This window comes from Staurois parvus, unplaced genomic scaffold (genome assembly GCF_062004578.1).
Source record: "Staurois parvus isolate SC_StPar_1 unplaced genomic scaffold, SC_StPar_1.0 ptg000409l, whole genome shotgun sequence".
Taxonomy (NCBI): domain Eukaryota; kingdom Metazoa; phylum Chordata; class Amphibia; order Anura; family Ranidae; genus Staurois; species Staurois parvus.
In genome coordinates, this window is record NW_028318205.1 from 1,200,499 (window position 1) to 1,222,297 (window position 21,799).

The 21,799-nt window shown below is 40.5% G+C and overlaps 1 protein-coding gene across 2 annotated transcripts in view; it reads left to right on the forward strand.

Annotated features, from left to right (window-relative positions):
- SNTG2 (syntrophin gamma 2) overlaps positions 1-21,799 on the forward strand; it is a 618,654-nt gene that overhangs the window by 343,460 nt on the left and 253,395 nt on the right. The window contains exons 7-8 of one of the 2 annotated variants that reach the window (XM_089686706.1): positions 9,753-9,854; positions 12,220-12,311. In XM_089686706.1, coding sequence (XP_089542832.1) covers positions 9,753-9,854; positions 12,220-12,311 — 194 coding nt within the window. The remainder of the gene's footprint in view (positions 1-9,752; positions 9,855-12,219; positions 12,312-21,799) is intronic. The other variant, XM_089686707.1, reaches the window with a different exon arrangement.

A 21,799-nucleotide genomic window follows, 5' to 3' on the forward strand; every position in this document is an offset into this window, starting at 1 on the left:
ATAGGGTCATTCACCAAATATTGTCATGTCCTTATATAGACAATGATGTCTCCTAAAATCCCCACTCCTTTGCTTGTATAGGGACTGGGAGGTAACATTCAGTTGGAGTCAAGCAACTGGTTGGGATTTATCCATGGGTGGCAAGTCTGTATTTCTTTCAGTGGGACGAGAGGGGATTGATGTGGATCTGCATCTCTGGACTACTTGACTGACAGTGGACTTACAAGGTAAGACTTTAATTAGAGGACTTATCAACAAGTATGTGTCTATTTTTTAACATTGACTTTTTTGTGAATGGGTGGAGTGGGGCATGTTCACATGGGGGGATTGTATCTAGGGATCTCATTATTTTTAAAGGAGGATTTCAGATTCTGATAAGCTCCCCCCCTCTACACACACACACACAACCCCACAACCACTGGGCCTGGGTTGTGGGGAAGAGGTCCTTGTCCTCACTGAAATTCTGAAACCGAATTAAAATTTGGATGAAACTTTCACAACCATGACTCATCTGCTGTCAGTGGGATTACCACTACCAGTATAAACAAATAATAATTAGAGATGAGCGAATTATTCAAAAATTCTATTCGGCTGATTCGCCGAATTTGCGGGAGAAATTTGATTCGATGCGAATTTATTCGCCGCGAATTTAACTTATTTAAAGGGTTTCTAGGCTTCAGAGAGCCTTTATATTAGTGCAGAACACTGTACCTTTAATTTAAATGCCCTTGGAGTCTGCTGGGGAAGAGAAATAATACTGTCAGTCAGTATGACATGCAGATGAGTGCCGTCGATCTTAGAATCACCGCACACTTCACTCATTTGGGCAGTCACGGGGCACGACGAAGAAGAAGAAGAATGAAAAGAAGAAGAAGAAGAATGAAAAGAAGAAGAAGAAGAAGAATGAAAAGAAGAATGAAAAGAAGAAGAAGAAGAATGAAAAGAAGAAGAAGAATGAAAAGAAGAATGAAAATAAGAAGAAGAAGAATGAAAAGAAGAATGAAAAGAAGAAGAAGAAGAAGAATGAAAAGAAGAAGAAGAATGAAAAGAAGAAGTATTCCAGTACAGCAAAAAGTGTATCTGCAGAGAGCTCCACTATTTCTGACAGTTCTCTGACAGTTCCTTCACATTTACAGCGGTTGAAACATTGTATCTATTTATTTCCGAATAAAAACATCTGTATCCTAAATGGAAACAAATAGATACAATGTTTCAACCGCTGTAAATGAACTGTCAGAACTGTCAGAAATAGCGGAGCTCTCTGCAGTGACACTTTTGCCGGCTGATCGGGAAAAATTCGATTCGTGCACCCGAAGTTGGCTAAAATTCGGATTCGATGCGAACCGAATTTTTCCCGATATTCAAAACGAATTCCACTTCGCCTGGTTCGATTCGCTCATCTCTAATAATAATGACATTTAATTTTTTTTTTTAAATGGCGTGGGGTACCCCCAATGTATACCAGATCCCCCTGCCTCAAAGCAGCCTTCCCCATGTTGAGGGAATGTGGCCTTGTATTGTTCAGGAGGAGGGGCGCTAGCTCGCCCTTTTTTTTACCATTGACTTTTTTGTGGATAGGTGGGCTGGAGGGCTTTGCCTGGGGGGACTGTATCTAGGGATCCCCCTTTTTTTAAAGGAGGATTTCAGATACTGATAAGCCGCCTATACACACAACCTCACACCCCCACAACCACTGGGCCAGGGTTGTGGGGAAGAGGCCCTTGTCCTCATCAACATGGGTACAAGGTGGTTTGCCAGGGGCCTCCCCTGGCAAGGTACCCCCCATGTTAAGGGCATGTGGATTGGTATAGTTCAGGGAAAGTTTGGATTTTGGGGGGCTCAAGATTTTTTGTGTGAGGTTCTCCTTTAAAATCCATACCAGACTCCCAGGGTCTGTTTTGGAATTGGTGGTGGGGGTGGGACATGATTTTTATTCTCATGGAGTTTCCTCTTAACATTAACCTTATGGGTCTGGTGTGAAATTTGTGCCCAGCAGGGATGAAACACTGTTAGGACTCTGGCTCCCTAACAACCGGGAGAAAGCTGTTACATTGGCAATAATACCACTACTAAATGTTTCATTTCACTCAGCTAAAGATTTGTTCAGCTGAACATCTATTCATTCGGCTATTCACACAGGATTCTCCATAGACAGTACACAGTGCAGAAATGCCCTTCACATTATTTCCCGTCATTATTTCCTGTCGGTTGAATTTTCTTAAAGGTATTTATCTCCTAAGACCTAATGTTAACAAGGGCAACAAGGAAACTATTATACACATATTACTAACATTACTGCTATTATTTATTATGTTTGCATGACTGCTAAGATGTTTCTAAAGTGAATTTTCTAAAAATAGACCCCTTAAGGTGTATGAACAGCGAAAAATCTTTTATGTTAGTTTTGGGTAGAGTTGGGATGTGTTAAAATCTTCAGGGGACTGTGTCCTCATTGGGGAGAATACTTCTCTTTATTTGGGCAGCACAGTGACTAAATGGTTAGCACTTCCGCCTGGCAGTACTAAGGTCTCTGGTTCGTATCCTGACCGCGGCACCACCTGCCTGGAGTTTGCATGTTCTCCCTGTGCCTGCGTTGGTTTCCTCTGGGTACTCCGGTTTCCTCCCACAGTTCAAAGACATGTTAGTAGGTGAATTGGCTCCTGTCTAAATTGTCCCTATTATGTGTATGTATGAATGTAAGTTAGGGACCTTAGATTGTATGCCCCTTGAGGGTTAGGGACTGATGTGAATGTACAATATATATGTAAAGTGCTGAGTAAATTGACAGCACTATATAAGTACCTGAAATAAATTAAATAAATACATTTGTTCTGCTATCCATTGTCTTCAATTCAGAAATATATGGGAAATGTACCATATTTCTATAATTTAGTACTAGTATATTATTATTGTGTATGTGGAAACAGTAAAATGAAAGCTCCTGGGGAGTTGTGAATGTGAATGTGTGGGATATGTTAGATCTGCAATGTACTATATATAAGGTATGATAATGTTGTTTCTGATATTGATAATGTCATTAGAGCTTAAGCTTCCCAGGTGTAGAGACAGGTGTGAATGGTCCAGTATTCTCCGTACAACTGTACAGAATAAATCAGAGCTATATATTTCTTATAAAAAATGTATATGGATGTGATGAGGGCTTAATTGTAAGCTCCTTGGCAGCACAGACTGTTGAGAATAGTTTAGAGTTTCCCTGTACAGCACTACAGAATATGTCAGTTCTAAATAATGAATACAAATAGTAATAATGGCTAAAAAGACACTGGTATATATGCTCCACTGAGGCATAATTATTTCTACCATGTTATATTGAAGTCCATGTCTAATCCATAAAAATATCAAACTGGATCATTTCAATGTCAGATTACACATTCTGACGCATTTATTTTATGAACTGTGCAGAGGCAATAGCGTAACTACAGCCAAAGCAGCCAACACAGCTGCTATGGGATCCAGGGGTGGGAGGGGGGCCCACCAGGGAGATAGTAAACATAAAAAAATTAGTGTGTCCAAAAAGATAAGAATCTAGTACTGTATCATTAGCCCTGATTGTCTGAAATCTACATCCTAGAAGAGCTGACTGTCAGATGCACAGGAGAGTTTTTGGGATCATTCTGTCACACACCACAGATGTGTCTTTCCAGGGGTGGACTGACAACTCATGGGGCCCCTGGTACTGCCCGAGGGCCCGGGGTCAGTAGGGGGCCCTGTGAGATGCCCCTGGTACCATTTTTATAGGCCTTTTTGAGTTTGGGCAAGGACACAGGAGCCCCATGATCCCCTATTGCCAGGGGGCCCCATGAGTTGTCAGTCCACTCCTGACGATGATGACCACATTGTCAGTCCAGAAACACTCTTCCTGCTGTTTCTGGATCATCACAAAGTGTTTCTTCACCAGCAGCATCTTCAAGGAAGGAAGTGTTGCAAATCACTACCTCACAAAAATACATAATCCCATAATTTATAGATAAAATGACACCTGAAAATCAGGAGCTTAATCAACCTCCTGCAGAGCAATATATGCTTCTGGATCAGCATTATCAATAGCTGAAAATGCATATTGGCAGGAAGCCTTTACATTATTATGATGGAAAGTGGGTGGTGACATACACAGTCTTAAAAAAATAAACATTTAAAAAGCACATTTAGTTTATTTACTGAATAAGCTGTACATTTATTTAAAATGTAATACTGTTACACACACTGCATTTCACCATCTCAGTGTAACAAAATGACTTTCAAATTTCTAAAACTACTCAACACTGAATTTTTTAAAACATTTTCCAAAATTTAAATTTTTTTCCAGAAAAAAAAAAGGGAAAAAAATGTTTTCTTCCCATGGCTTCAAATTTCATGGAGATTTTACATCTCTAGTAGTGACACAATCATTGGACTGCACAGTAGTCTGTCCAGCCATCCCACTACTGGCTGAATGCAAAAACCATACAGGGGAGGGTGGATACAAGACCAGTCATCCTGCACAAGGAGAAGCAGCAGCAGTGACTGGTCTTTATTACAGGAAGCGCCTACACAGAGGTAACGTTTTACACTGAATTACAGCACAGCTGTGGTAGAAAAACACAAAGCCCACCAAGATTTAGGTAAGAATACATATGGAGTACCCACATGGAAAAAAAATATATTTGAAATATATTTTTTAAATATTCTTCCCAAATATATTGACATATATTTGAAATGCTACAATTTTGGCCATATTCAATATATATATATATATATATATATATTTATTTATTCTGTGTTGAAATGCATTTTTATTACAAAGTATATGAACAATATTTTTAAAAATACATTTAAAATATACTGTATGTTTTTAAAAATACAAATCTACATTTTTGGAATGCCTTTACAAATATATGTAAAATTATATGTTAAAATGACTTTTTTTACATGTTAAAAAAAATCGGAAGAATATATTTAAAAAATATATATATGTTTAAAAATATATTTTTATAAAATATATTCTTCAGATTTTTTTTAACATATAAAAAAGTAATTTGTAAAGGCATTCCAAAAATGTAGATTTGTATTTTTAAAGACATACAGTATATTTGAAATGTATTTTAAAAAATATTTGTCATATACTTTGTAATAAAAAAGTATTTCAACAATACAGTATATATATATATATATATATATATATATATATATATATATATATACATATACATATATATACATATATATATATATATATATATATATATATATATTGAATATGGCCAAAATTGTAGCATTTCAAGTATATGTCAATATATTTGGGAAGAATATTTAAAAAATATATTTCAAATATATTTTTCTTCCATGTGGGTATATTCCCTGCACTGCTGCTCTTTCCTAGCAGCTTCTATCCTCATCATTAATCCCTAATAGTGTACTAACTGCCGATATTTCTCTTGCTACTTAACCTTGATTTAAGCATACAGTACTTGTTAAAGTATATGTCAAGCCAAACATTTTTTTTCGTTTTAGAGGAAGGTTTATAACTCCTGCCTGCGTTCTACTGGTATTTGAAGCTCCTCTCATTTTCCCTTCTACAGACAATGATTTATCAAACAGGAAGTAAGGGAAAATTAGCAACAGGAACACAGACAGGAATAAACATCTGTGCTTTCCCTTCCCTGCTAGAGAAATAATGTTATGTTTGTCTTGTCTCGGTTTGTTGTTGAATTCCCATTACTTTCTGCCTGGCAACAGAACAGGAATTGAGGGGGAAAAATCAACTGGCCCCTTTTAGTAGCAAAAAAAACAAAGTTTACAATCCTTTGCCTGCTTCATTCCAAAGTAAAAAAAGTTTTAGCTGGACATACACTTTACAGATCAATTATACTTTTGTCCTAATTGGCACTTCCAGGTGCCAAACAGAGAGGTTGCTGGGGCGCCCAGTCAGATGTTTGCTATGGTGCTCGATACTGTAAATTGTAGTTCCCGGTGCAGAGGTCCATATAACAGTATAATAACTATTATTGTATCATAACAACGACGCTGAACATTTTGTGATGCAATGGTATCTAATCCAAAACTTTTTTAAAAAACTTGGAAAGAGGTTTTATACAACTAAGGTAAGGGGGAGAAGGGGAGTCTAAATAGATCAGATGGAAGCCCCAAACAATCAATCTGTAAACCCAGGGCCATCTTTAATATTGATTGGACCCTGGCCAAACATTTTCTTGGGCCCCTCCAATGCAATTTCACTCTCCACTTGCTCTGAGACATACAATAAATAGCAGCTAGGCTCATAATCAGTTTACTGCAGCAGTTCAGGTAGCGATCTGCAGTTGCAGAATATCATTACTGTTCACTGACTGGTTGCTAGACGTTACAACACACATTACTGCTCACTGACAAGTTGCTAGAGGTTACAGCACATGATTTCTGCATGCTGATTGGTTGCTAGAGGTTACTGCACATCATTACCCCTCATTGATTGGCTGCTAAAGGTCACTGTACATCATTACTGCTAACTGGTTAGTAGAGTTTACCGCACATCATTATTGCTCACTGATTGATTGCTAGAGATTACAGCAAGTCACTACTGTTCACTGATTGATTGCTAGAGGCTACTGCACATCATTACCACTCACTGATTGGTTGCTATTGGTTACTGTGCATCATTACCACTTACTTATTGATTGGTAGAGGTTACAGGACATCATTACAGCTCACTGATTGATTGCTAAAGGTTACAGCACATCATCTCACTACCTGCACACCATGGACTGGGAAGGTGAGGGGACCCACCAATAGACAGAAACTAGGGATCCTAGCACTCCTGGGATCAGTGACAGTGCAGGGGGGAGGATGAGATCAGTGGCAGTGCTGTGGGATGGGATAAGTGGCAGTGTTGTGGTGATGGGATGAGTGACAGTGCTGGTGGGGGATGGGATCAGTGACAGTGCTTGGGGGGATGGGATCACTTTCAGTACTTGAGGGAGATGGGATCAGTGGCAGTGCTGGATGGGGATGGGAGGTGACATTTCTACACTGACCACCACTGTTAGGGGGGATTTACACTGATCAACAATGTAGGGGGGGATTTACACTGACTACCAGTGTAGGGGGGGTTTACACTGACTACCAGTGTAGGGGGGATTTACACTGACTACCAATGTAAGGGAAATTTTCATTGACCACCAATATAATGGGGTATTTGCTCTGACCACTAATGTAATGAATTATGTAATGTAATGAATGAATGGATTTACACTGACAACCAATGTAAAGGGGTATTTTACACCAACAACCAATACATTTCTACACTGACCGCCAATGTAAGGGGGAATTTACACTGACCACCAATTTAAGGAGGGCTTCTACATGGACCACCAATGTATGGGAGGATTCAGCACTAACTACAAATGCAAGTCACAATTTTGTACCAACTGCCAATATAAAGAGGTCTTTCTGTACTGGCCACCAATGTAAAGGGGATTTACACTGACCACTTATGTAATAGGAGCATTCATTGCGACCACCAATGTAAGGAGGACATTCACACTGACCACTAGTGTGAATGAAAGGATTCTATACCAAGCCCCAATGTAATGAGAAAATATACACTGACCACAAATGTAGCTGAGACATTTAGCCTATGTTCACATTTGTGCATGTCGGGAACGCATGCAAAATTGCTTTCTTGACACCACAGAAACTTGCTGCCCTTTAGCAAATACACAGTAGTGCCATTAATTGTTAATGGCACCCTCCTGCATCTACTGATGTGCGCATTTTCACATTCCCCTAAAAATCTCGGTGTTGTGGCACTGTGTGGTTTGGTGTGATTTTTAAAAAACGTCAAGGACCATTTTTTTACATTTCTAGCACATAGAGCAGCCCATTGAAATGAATGGGCTGACCTACATGTAAAGTACATCTTTATCCACCCATCAGTACACCTTTGCATCCTAAATTTCCCTGCTAACCTCTGCATCCCTCCCCCTCCTTGCTGACCTGTGCACCCCAAACTGTAATTCATTTTCTGCCTACCTGTGAACAGGCCCCCCCCTCACTTTGCTTACCTTTGCAAAAGAGGCTGATGGTAGCCTCTGTGACCACAGTGGCAGGCAGGACTTTCAAGCATGCCCATGTTTGCCTCCCCCGTGGGCAGCATTCAGCAGAGTTGAAGGTGGCTGGAACCTCAGGGGAACAGATTATACATATGAATGCAGAATTATTGCCACTATTTACATATAAATGCCACCATTATTTGCATATGAATACATGTGAATGATGACATGGTCTGCACATGACAATAGGGCAGAGCTGGGCAGAAAAGTGAGGGGATGAAGACTTTAAGGGACAATGGAATTTAAAAACCAGGAGAGCTGACAAGTATGGGCAAACTGCTTTGGGTCCCACTACAATGACTAGACCCAGGGCAGATGCCCCTTTTTCCCCTCCTTAAAGACGTAAAATATAACAAGAACTCTTCTTAGATGGGCTCCAAGACCACACCTATCCTTGTGCAGCTACACATGAAGTATGTCTACCCCTAAAAAAGAGTGGGTGTTCTCTAAGCACACTCCTCTCCACAAAATAACCCTAGAACCCATAGTACAAGCAGGTACGTCCAGTTTGTTCTTCAAATAAACATGCTTATTTTAGCTAGTAGTAGTTAACCATATTTAACTTGACTTGTAATGCTGAAGACAATATGCAGCTCATCCATACTACTTCTTTAGTGTCCAGAACATACCCCAGCATTGAAGGCTCCCACCTCTGTTTAGGGATGGTTGTTTTACCAAAACAGGGGTAGGAGGTTTCAACACCATCTATATTCCAATATAATGTAGTTTTAGCATACCAAACAAGTTTTACATTAGTTCACACCTACAGCTATGTGAATTGAGAAATCAGCACATGTGCAGACTTTTGATTAACAAATGGTGAGATTATGTTAGTAGAACAGGGTGGTTTCACAACTTTCACACCTCTCATTCTGTTCTTGGACAATCACATTTTCTTTGACACATTCTATGGTGATTGGATTAAAATGACTCTTCCACCAAGAAGCAACTTGGTTAATCTGCAAAATGCCTTCAACATTAAAGAATTTATCCAGTTGAAAGTAAATAATTACTACTACTAGCTTTACCATGGCCTGGATAAATGAGACCCTTTACATACATACTGGCTCTAGTTGTTAATTTTAGAGTGATTATATTATCCCAGAAAAATTTCCTAAGTAGATTTATTTGATCAGCAGATATTCATGCAACATGAGAGAATAGACAATCTTTTATCCACACACCGTATTATTTAAGGCACTTTGGACCTATTTGCATGCATATGTTTGGTAGAATCAGAAAATTGACTGTTTCAATAAATGTGTTAATCTCCAGCCCTGATAAGCACCAATCCTTGTCTTGTATCATCTACATTGTGTAAGTGTAGCACCACTGTTGACACGTCTCACACATTGCTCTGGACCATTCATTTCAATCTTTGTTCTGCTGTTCCTCAGACTCCCTGGGGATGTATAAATGGTTATAGTGAACAAATCATCCAGTCAACCTGTTTTTGCAACAAATTTAATGTTTAAATTTTGCTATTCATGTGTATTGTTTTGTTGTACGCATTGTATTCTTTCATTTACCTGTATATCCCTCTGCTCCATTCTTTTTTAATTGTTTTGTTGGCATATGTCATTAAATGTGGAAAATGTTCAGATGCTGTTGAAGTATATGTGGAACTTAATTTTCTTTCATGGTTGCTGGATTCAAACCAGGTCCACTTACTACGAAATGCTGGAGACGAAGTCACCATTACAGTTTACTATTTCAAGGAAGCACCTTCATTTCTTAAACTCCCACTAGGTAAGCTTGTATTAATAAAAGGCATTGTATGCTAAATTTTGGGCAAGCATAATTACAATAATAGGATATAAATAAATGCAACAATTTTTCAGAATGTTTTTCTATTTTATAAAGGAAAACTATAATGATGCTTTTTAAGTTATCAAACTGATGTTTTAAGGCTGATTTGCTAAGAAAGTTCTGAATCTCCACTCAATAAAGTGCATGAATATTCATGCCGATTGCATCCAATTATGTGGTATAGAATTAATCATTACTAACTAAAAGGTATTTTGGTTGCTATTACCAGAGAGATTTTCATTACTTCCTGTTTCTCTGATCCTCTTGCACTTGGACAGGAAATAAGAGATAATTTTCCTGAAGAGAACACAGAAAGCAAAAAAAAAAGCAAGACAAGAAAACCCTTCCCCACCCTATCCAAAATAGAAAGTTTTTGTCTGGAGTTGGGCCTTTAATACCTACTGTATAGCTTTGGTAGACTGTAATAAATTTACAATATATTTTTACATTTTTAATGGAGAGATCTAAAGCCAGGATACTACAATAAAGCTCTAGTAATCTAGAATCTAGAGTACAAACACAGAATGAATCACTTTATGTGCACATGGTCGTAGAGGCAGAAGATAAAGTTCTTGACTTCTTCTTCTAGCTGCTTCATTCAGCCAGATGCATAGAAATTCTAAATGATTGTGTTGGTTCCACAATGTCCTTAATGACAAGATTGTTAATTATTGCATAATGTAGTTGATTTTTGTAAATGGGCAAATGCAATTTCAGGTGTATTCCATTTGCGTTTGAAATTAGTTTGTGTCATGTCTGAGTTCCATCTGAATTCCTTCAAAGGTGTTTCTGAACTACAATTGATCTCCTGCTGACATGCATTAAATTACATTAAAGGATAAGTTCATCTTTGGGGAATATATAAAATGCAGATATTTTTGAAGAAAAAATATGCATTTATTATTAGTTTCCCCAGGAGTCTCCAAAGCACTGTGCTCCTGTGGACATGTCTTCTACCTTTCTTGGCCATACCACTATACGGGATTTCTGTTTGAAAGATGCAGGAAGTGTCAGTAAACCAGGAGGCCACTCATCAGCACCTTCATAGTTCATTAAGAACTAATAACTGCCTGCGTGGTGGCAGATGAGACTTTTTTCATTCACACATCACTGTGTGGGCAGGGCTAATTTTAAAATGTGACAGCGGATGCAGGAGAGAGGAACCCCCACCCATTGTCACGGGGGAGACTGGAGATTGTGGAGGAAGGTGCAGGAGCACATTACATCCCAAATATGGATGTAGTGTGTAACATGCTCCAAAAGTGAACTTAGCCTTTAGGCTGCCATTGACTTAGCCTTTTTACATTGCCATTGACTTGCATGGAGATAAGAGCAATTTTGACCTGAACAATAGCCTATGTACACTGCTCCATAAACAGGTAGAGCATAGTGACATAAAATGAGCTACAACTGCCTTTTCATTGCTGTCTTTGGGGGTAAAAAGGAATAAAAAAAAGCTTTTTATGTGTCTTTTTTTATGTTTTACTAGTCCCACAGTACTAATTGAATCCATATTCACTGATACCCCTTCTTCTACCCCTGCTTTTGGCGCAGTTCAAAGTGGAGGTGAAAGTATATCCCTGTGTCCCAGAGCATGGGGTGCAGGCTTATCCTGATAGCAGTCCATGGAGCTAGTAAATGTAAAGAGGAAAGGATCACTGATTCTCCTGACTAGCCCAGGGGAACAAACAATAAGGAGCAGCCTCAGCTGACATGTGGGCTTAGGCTGCTTCTTATCATTTGTTCACCTGGCTGGTCGGAAGTAGTGGTGATCATTTCCTCTTTACTGATACCCGTTTTTTATTTTCAATTTTATTCTTTGTGAGAGTATTCTTGCATTGAATGCACGTTACCACAAAATACTATATTCACAATCCTACGGGGCCAAGCAGCATACAAAGGTGCCTGATTTCTGGTCCGAGAATGTTTGCATACAATCACATTCAGCAGCCTGTACAAAACAACAACAGGCTGATGCAGTAAATGCTGAGCACTCACATCCATGTAGGGACAGATGAGCAGCCCTGGATGCAAACTGTTTGCCCCCAGGGTCACTCGTCTGTCTCTGTACACATGTAACCATTGGGATGTGTAGGTAAATACATATAAGCTGTTGCCCGCAGCTGTAAGCAAACAGCTGTGGCCCCAAGATGCTAAAATCTTGCCCCTTTGTACACTGAACAGCCCTCTGCAGTCTTGTGAATGAAGCCTAAGTTTCATGTCTCCCAGGACTTCACATAAGATAGCAAACTGTAAATACAGTTCACTTTTTAGTTATATATTTTCTTTTCTTTTTCTGTTTTAGGCTCTCCAGATCCACCAAGTGACCACAGCAGCGGCACTTCATCTCCTCTCTTTGACAGCGGTTTACATTTAAATGGAAACACTTCAAACACGGTATGAAAAAAATCTATTGTAACATAATATGTGAAGCAAGTTAGGATGCCATCTGCCTCTTGATGTATTTACTGAAGTACTAATCCTTTATAATTAGAATGAAAAGGGAAAAAGGAAGCAACTTGTAAATTGATTTTTCTCTGTTTACTTGCAAATGTGAACGCATGCAAGTTGGCTTGACTGTAAGAACCGTGATACAATTTGAAAATATTCTCCATGAAAAAGTGAAACTACTTCCGGTTCCGGCGCCGGATGCTGTAACACGCGGGACCCGCGGCTCCCAGGATCCCGGCTATACAAATCCCGCTAACTGCCTCCGGGTCCCCGCTCTTCAGCCCTCGGGTGTCCCTTACCTTCTGGCAGTGGCCCCGGCATGGAGCGGTACCTTCTGCCGGCGCAGTCCGGCCACGAGTCGGCGGCTAGAGCGGAGGGGTGCGGCTCTCCCCCTCCTGCAGCCAAGATGGCCGACGATGCTTGTCACACTATGGACACAGGCAAGGAGCGAGATCACACTCAGGGAGCAGTTATAATGGAATCTCCTTCCAACCTCCTCACTGCCTCTGCACTCCCTTTTGGCACTGACTGCCTTAATGAGCAGTATAATATGATAGCACTGGCAGTGTCTTCTATCTTGCTCCCTAATATCACTCAGGCTGTAGATAGAGCTGTCACAATGGGCATGGAACAGCTGAGAAAGGATCTATGCGATCATTCTAAACGATTGACTGAGGCTGAACAGCGTTTATCTGATTTAGAAGACGAAGTCCATTCAATGCAAGCGGGTACATCACAATCCAATAGTATACAGCAAAGTATTTTGGATAAAATCGAAGATTTGGAAAATCGATCACATAGGAATAACCTACGCATTGTGGGTCTTCCTGAATCTTTTAATACTGGATCTCTCCCCGATTTATGCTCAACACGGATCCCGGCGGCATTAGGCCTATCCTCCTCCTGCCAGGACGAGAGAGCTCACCGCCTGGGGCCTCCGTCTACCGAGCGCCGAACGCCACGCTCAGTGATTGTCCGCTATCTCAATTATGCTGACCGCGTAGCGATCCTCACCTCTTTCCGTAACTCACGCTCTTTGCAGATTGAGGGTCACAAATTACTGCTATTTGCGGACTACTCGCAGGAAGTGTCGCGTAAACGGAAAGCATTCCAACAAGTATGTGCCACTCTTTATCAGAAAGGAATAAAGTTCACATTGGCGTATCCGGCCACGTTACGGTTCACTGCACCATCTGGGGTCTCTAAATCTTTTGTCCATCCTGAAGAAGCCCACCAATATCTCCGAGATCACCTAGCCGAAGGGGATCCGGCATCACAGCAGGCGGGTAGAAATTGTGGGCCCAGAGATCAACGCAGTCCCCGCAAAGACCCACCTAAACGTCAACGCATCATTCCATCGTCCTCTAAAGCTCGTCCGCCTTGAAGGTCTAGGAGGCCATTGGTCTCTACATTAAAGCTTCAAGCTTTTCTCTTGATCCGATTGGCTCTGATGAAAGAGCATCTATTGGTATTCTTATTTTTGAATGGTATTTTTTTTTTGCATACTGAAAGCTCACACGTTCTAAAGTCTGAGCCTGTTCGATTGTTCAGCGCTAGATGTTCTATGTATTATTTGTTTGGCACAAGGCCTTTGCATTGTCGCCTACTTCAATGTCATGTTTTATTTACATATATGCCTGAATTTTACTTCATCCTTCCTGCATTTGCCTTGTTCCATACATCAGCGGTGCTGCGGGGGAGGGGTGCTGAGGCCGCTGTCGGGAGTTCATTTGAGGGACGCCCTCACGTATCCTTAGTATTTATAACTTGGTCCCAGGGGCAGGCTCCTCTCACTGCTACTCCCGGTCACGCTGATGTTGGTGGATACAGCATGCGGAATGACGTGAAGTCCTTTATACTGTTGTGGTATATTATATGTTTGGTATTTTCGTTGGGCTCTACTAGGGCCCCTGCTCTTGTCTTCGCTTTCTCTCCTCTTTTTTCTCTCCAATTTCACTTTTTCTTCTTTGGAGATCTCCGTCGTCTTCTGAGACCAGATTTACACCACCCACATCCGCCTAATGAAGCAGTGCTAATTGTTTCTACATCTCTAATTGGTAAGTCCCGTATCTTCTTATCACATACCTTATCCCAGCTAGAATGACACGTATTTTTTCCTGGAATGTTAAAGGCCTCAGATCCCCTCACAAACGCATGGCAGTACTAAGACATTTGCGGCGCTTACGTGCGGATATAGCTCTACTCCAAGAGACTCATCTTACACAGCCTGACTTTGTCCGTATGCGAAAACTCTGGGTGGGTCACGTCTTCGGCTCCTCCTCCCTTAATAATAAAGCAGGGGTACTTATTCTTATTCACAAGAGACTTAATCCTGAATTGGTCTCTGTGGACGCAGATGCCGAAAGCCGTTTCATAGCAGCACATGTCAAAATAGGACCCCAAGAGTTGGTCCTTGCCAATATATATGCTCCTAACTCCCCGACGAGGCAGGTTTTTCAGGGCCTGTCTTCACGGCTGGCACCCTATATCCACAAGCCGCTTGTCATGGGAGGTGATTTTAATTCTGTTATGCAGGAGCAGGAGGATAAATCGCAAAGTGTTGACTGAGACTCTCGCTCTACTCAGCCTCCCCGTCCAACGCCCACATTACTTGGTAATTTTGTTGAAGCTATGCAATTTACTGATATATGGCGCTTGACTCACCCAGATGGTAGAGATTATACTTTCTATTCTCCCGTTCACCACTCTTTATCTCGAATCGATTATATTTTTTGCAACCCCACAACGTTGCAACATGTTGTATCATCTACTATACATGACATAGCCATATCGGATCACTCTCCAATTTCTATCATGATAAACTTCTTAGATCCTACACCGCACCCTAGGATATGGCGTTTCCCCTTGTTTTTGGCAAATAATCAGGAGCTTTCCCGGCAGCTACAAGATACCTGGGCAGATTTCCAATCTACTAATGCGGCTCATGTTTCTAATCCAAATTTATTTTGGGATACGGGGAAGGCGGTATTACGCGGTAAAATTGTTGCTTTTACGTCCGCATATAAAAAAAGAATTCTGCACCATTTCACGGAGGCTAGTAACCTTCTTAGACTGACTCAGCGTAGGATGACGGACTCAAATACGCAGGACAATAGGACAGCTTGGGCGGACGCTAAGAACCAGTTCAACACTTGGGCGGCAGCACAGGAAACACTTCATCACTCATACCTTGACCTACAGTATCACAGGTTTGGTAACAAACCAGGCAAATTTTTGGCGCGCATGTGTAGGAAGCCTTTTACCCCCACGCAATTCACCTCTTTAAAGGATTCTCAGGGGATACTTAAACAATCTTCGGAAGAGATTATATCTATTCTGGAAAATTTTTACGCAAATTTATATGGGCCGGACCCTATAGACCAGGCACGGGCGCACTCCTTTCTTGACAGCGTACATCTACCACAAATTGATCCAATAGCACTGCAATCTTTAAATGCCCCGATATCGCAGGCGGATATTTGTCTAGCTATTAGTTCCTTAGCCAATGGTAAAGCTCCAGGCCCGGACGGGTACACATCTGAATTTTATAAACTTATGGATAAAACCCTCTCTCCTACTCTACAGCTGGTATATCAGTCTATTCAGGAGAGCGGGATATATCTGCCATCAGCTTCGCAGGCCCACATTAAATTAATAGCAAAAAAAGGCAAGGACCCCTCGGACCCTGGTTCTTATCGACCGATTTCTCTCCTTAATCTAGATGCAAAGATTCTCTCCAAAATAGTAGCTAACCGTTTGGCCATCATTTTGCCCACCCTTATTCATCCTTCTCAAGCTGGCTTTATAAAGGGGCGCTCGGCCACCTCAAATATCCGCAAAGTGCTCACAGTTTTACATCAGGCTAAACATAATCCATTACAGGATCTAGCGATTGTTTCCCTCGACGCTGAAAAAGCGTTTGACAATGTAAGTTTTCAATGGCTTTATTCGGTCCTCACTAAATTTGGCTTTTCCGGACCATTCACGCGTTTAATTCAGGCTATGTATTCCGCCCCGACAGCTCAGGTAGTGGCGGCGGGGAAAATATCCAATCCCATTCCATTACATAAGGGTACAAGACAAGGCTGCCCATTGTCCCCCCTGCTTTTCAACTTAGCTTTAGAACCCTTAGCCCGCTTCCTGTTGTTTCAATCGCGACTTCATGGCATTCAAATTGCCCAACAGGATCTTCGTCTAGCTTTATTTGCGGACGACATACTAATATTCACCTCCAACCCGACTCTAGACTTACTGTACATTCAATCCGTTTTCGCAGATTTTCGATGCTGCTCGGGCCTCCGTATTAATTTTGCAAAAAGTGAGGTTCTGCCGTTATATCACGCTCGACTCCCTGAGTGGGCTGGCGACTCACTCTTTAAAATTAATACGAACCATATCACTTATCTAGGTATTAAAATTGGGAAATTAGCCTCGTCCCTTTATTCTCTTAACTATTCACCAGTAATTCAAAAAATTTTAGGGGAATTGGAAATGTGGAAAGAACTGCCATTATCACTTATGGGTAGAGTCCACCTCTTCAAGATGACGAGTTTTCCGAAGCTTCTGTATCCTCTTCAAACTATTCCTCTCCTGCTCAAACATACGGATATAGTCAGGCTGAATAAAGCGATTTCTAGTTTCTTATGGAGGGGGCGCCGTCCGCGAATAGCTATACATAAGTTGTTTCTTCCTAGATGTGAGGGTGGTCTGGGCCTTCCCAACATTAGGCTTTACAATCTATCTTGTATTTTACAGGTGTGTGTAGATTGGATCTCCCGTTCGTCCGTGTTTTCTAATTACCGACTCGAATCTGCCATGGTGAGCCCATATGATCTGTCGGCCCTCCTACATTCTAATTCTGCCTCACTTCCTCCGCATATTAAGCACAATCCACTCATACGGGACACCCTCTTCACATGGAGGGAGGTCAGATGTAGACTAGGAGTTTCTCCCTGGCTGTCTCGATATCTTCCTATTCATCACAATCCTTCCTTTTCTGTCTCTCAACAGTATGCAGCTTATGAAAAGTGGTATGACCAGGGTCTTAGATTTGTAAGTCAGTTGTATGACTCAGCAACAGGATCCCCCCTTCCGTTCCAACAAATTCTCAACGCGTTTGACTTACCTTCCCATCATTTTTTGTATATTTTGCAAGTTAGGAATTATGTGAATTCCATAGTACAAAACAAGTCTTCTCGCTTTTGTTCTACTATGATAGAAGTCCTTGTAAGGAATCAAAAATACAACATATCCAATATATATGGTCAACTATCTATGCACTATGCAAAACCGCTGGATTCTTATACTTCCATCAAAACGTGGATACGAGACTTTGACAATGCCTTCACCGCGGAGCAATTGCTCACAGGTTTTAATACTACCTGTGCGTTCTATACGAACAAATTTTGGAGGGAGCAGCAATTCAAAATTATGCACCATGCCTATATGCCTTGCCTGTACTCCCGAACAGACTCATTGATCTCTACATGCCCGCTCTGTGGTTCATATAAACCATCACTTCATCACAGATTCTGGAATTGTCCACGGGTCTGTGTCTTCTGGAACCAACTTTTGAACTTTGTGCTTTTCGTCACTACTCTCCAGTTACCTAGGGACCCGCTGCTTCTTCTCTTTGGCAATCTGGAAATATCAGTGTCTGCTGCCTCACACTGCCATCTTGCTTTGTTCAGAGCAACCAAACCATGGCTATCCATTTGCTTGATGGCGGCGAGAAGGTCTATTTTGAAAAAATGGGTCTCCAACTGTCCACCTACCATCTCAGACGTCAAATTGGAACTCAACTTTCTACTTCGATTGGATCGGCTTGGTCTGCATATAGCTCCTTCTACAACAGGAGTGGAAAAGTTCAACCGCAAGTGGGGTCAATATGTTTCAAAAGTTCTCCCAAGTCCAGAGCCCCAGCACCCCTCTCATGGTTCTCTAAGCTAGATGTAAGCTAGTTTCCAGGGTATTCCTGATGCATGGTGTTTCTATTGCTCAAGGGGTCAAATGATTGCAACATTATAAATGCTGTGTACCTCTCAGAAATCTCTTTTGCTCTCGCTTTGCTCCACTCCCACTTCGCCAATCTGGCTTATTAATCTCTCTCTCATTTTCCTGGCTGACCTATATGAAGTGGTCCCCTACTAGCACATCTATATACATACTGATGCGCTGCTTCTCACTATACTTTACTATCTCATTATACTTTACTATCTTATTACTTTATCAGTCTATTACTTTTTTATCCTAATCTCTTTATCCTGGCTTGTTTTCATGGTCCTCTGGCCTCAGACTTTTGGTACATAATTTCTTGTACTCCAGTTCTCCTTTTTTTTTTTTTTTCTTTCCCTTTTGGCATATTCTTTATATGCTGGCTTTTCCAACTCCCTGGTCTTATGTTCCTACTGCTATATCTCTATCCTATATTTTTTACTTTCTTTTTTCACTTTTTACTCTCATGCACGATGACCTCCCTATCGGTCGATATGACAAATGGTTAACATCGCTTATTCTTTTGCTTTACGTATGTTTATATATATATATGTGATTTTTCGAAATCCTGCATACTTTAACTTCAAGCCCTTGTACCCTGACATATTACATGTGCTATATTTTCCCATAGATACTCTTCTTTCCAAACTTCTCCATTCCCTCTCGGATTCTTTCGGGGCTTCTGTAATATGTTTATGAGTAAAATGTTATCCTGGAATTTATTCATCTGATTTGGCATTTTGCCACGCTATGAATACTGACAAACCTCATCGTTGGTTATTTTGTGTGTACAATAAAACCCAATAAAGCTTCTTTTAAAAAAAAAAAAAAAAAGTGAAACCTACATAGTTCGTAAGGTTTGTTGGCTAGGTGCAGCGTGGTGTGGCAGACAGTGAACACACAGAATCCCGGTTGCCAGAAATAATGTATTGTAAAAGAGTTTAACTTGTACAAACAGGCCCTGTGGGAAGAATCACTGTCCAGTGCCACTTACAATTGTTTACGATAAGACAGCGGTCTGAAGACCCAGGGATGCCGACACTGTCTGCTATAAGGGGCAGAATGCAGCCTGGCTGGTCCAATCCAAAGAGGAAGCTTCCTGTTGATGTAGCAGTGGTCCCTGCACTCTCCCTACTCCTCTGGAGCCTTAATGCTTACCACTATCCCTGACTGATGGGTAACCTGTTCCTAAACTAGACACTCATATAAAGCTCACCAAGCCCAGGGGTCAGAGTCTTAAATAGTCTCTGCCTGACCCAAGATGGCCACAGGGATCACATGGGGAAAGAGCATCCAAATGGATGCCTGACCCAAGTGCCTTCCGAAATCACAGAGAAACCCATTTTCTCTTAACTTCCTCCCCCACCTGCATTGCGCTGTGGATGAGCGCAACCTGCAGTGGAGATTACAGACTGTACCTGCCTACAGGTTGAATAAAGGCACCAGTCTATCCAGTTCAACGTGTGTGTTAATGCCACTACCACTTTCCCTATGAATTGCATTTGCAAAGAAACACATCTAAAATGTTTTTAGAATGTATCTACACTCCGTGCTGGCATCACAACTGTGGAAGGGAGTACTTCTTGCTTACTGCTCTAACAGTAAAGAACCCCTTATGCAGTTTAAGGTGGAACCACTTCTTGTTCAACTTCATTGTATGGCTGCACATCTTCTTTAGAAATCTTAATAAGTTTCAATGCTAGAGTACCATTTAACAATTTGTATATTGAAATCATATCTCCTCTTAAGCGCCTCTTCTCCAGGGAGAATAAGCATGATTTTTGTAGTTGGAACCTATTTATCTACAAAAAGAGTTGTTCAGTCATTTACAGCTCAGAGTTTTTTGACCTGCATAGAAGATACAAAGGTTGTGTGAAATCTGGATCCAATTCTACATTCAGTTGTACTATACTGAGTTGGTGGAATTGTTTTGGAAAAATAAATTTCACAGAAATCACACAAAATTTGGCACAAAAGTAGAAATCTACTTTTTCCGTATAACAAAAAAGGCAACAAAGTGTACTATATTCAAGCATATAACACAAACTCAAGTCTGCCCATAACATTTGGACATTGACTCTTTACAATTCTTGATATATGTTTACCTTGAAAATGAAAGAATATAACTGGCAGGCTGTCATGGTCAGCGAAGTCATGAATTCCTTGTTACATTTTCGATGATAATGAAAGAAAATAATTTACAGGTTGTCATTGGTAACAGCTTCATTTTCATTCCTCTTTCTTCAGTTTTCATAATTCATTCCTGAATACCTTAAATCAACAAAAAAAAACTTTTAAACTACATATCAGAAAATGATTTAGAGGACACTGTCATTGTCCTTGATGTGAAAAGAATTATTCATGCAATTAATATGTTTAGTATATATTACATATGCATTTGGTGTGAGTAATTGTAGTGCACTTCAGTTTTGTGCGCTGTCAAATCTTGGAGTTGTCCTTCAGTTGACATGTAAGTGCTGAAGCCTTTGTTAATCACATACTGCACATCACTTCAGCAAATTAATGATAAAAAATGACTTTCTCCTTTTATTAGTTGTGATTTGCTAAAATAATTAAAACTCTGCTCTTATAGGCAGCAGAGATGTCTGAATTAATATTCATTACTGAATAAGACAGTTGAATGACCTTTTTTTCCTACAGTTACTTTCTCTCTACTCCTTGGCCGGTCTACAACCTATGACCCTACTAACTCCTTGACAGTAATGGAAAACAAATTGTTCACTTGGTCATGATAAAGTGGGAATGGAAACCTCGGCTCTGGCCTTTAGAATTGTCAGCTGCAGATATAATCCTTTCTTTATGAAATCTGTTTCTAATGAACACATGCAACCATTTTGTCATGTATTGGAGTTCTAGATAGACTGCAGTGACCAAGCAGCTTCCTCTCTAGCACAGTGGTAAAACTACTCCAATAGCTTCTGTTGAGCACAATAGCTCATTACTTAGTGTTCTGTTCTTGCAGTTCCTAGGTTTGGGCCAATTACCCGCCCATTGCACTTTTTTGTGTGAGATTTGCATACTCTTCCTGATCTAATGTGATTTCCTCCTTCAATCCACTATGGTTAATGCTGAAGTTTATTTTGATTATTTTCCCCTTCCATGGTTCCTTCTTTTCTCCATTCCTCAACATGCAAAATTATTTTTGTGTCCTCAACATGCAAAATTATTTTATGTCCTCCAGCCAGAATATAAGTTTGCCCTATATGACTTTACAGCTTTTAATGAATATTGTGAGAAGCTTACAGTGTACAGTGAAATCAGAGTAAGCTATTTCAATACAACTGTGTGAAAATGAAGGGAAAGCTGGACAATAATAAGGCAAATAACAATAGATGGTAAACTCCATTAGGTGAGGCATAAATACTTGGTCCTATCTATTCTGTAAAGTGCTTTTCATATACTACATGTAAGGGATTAAA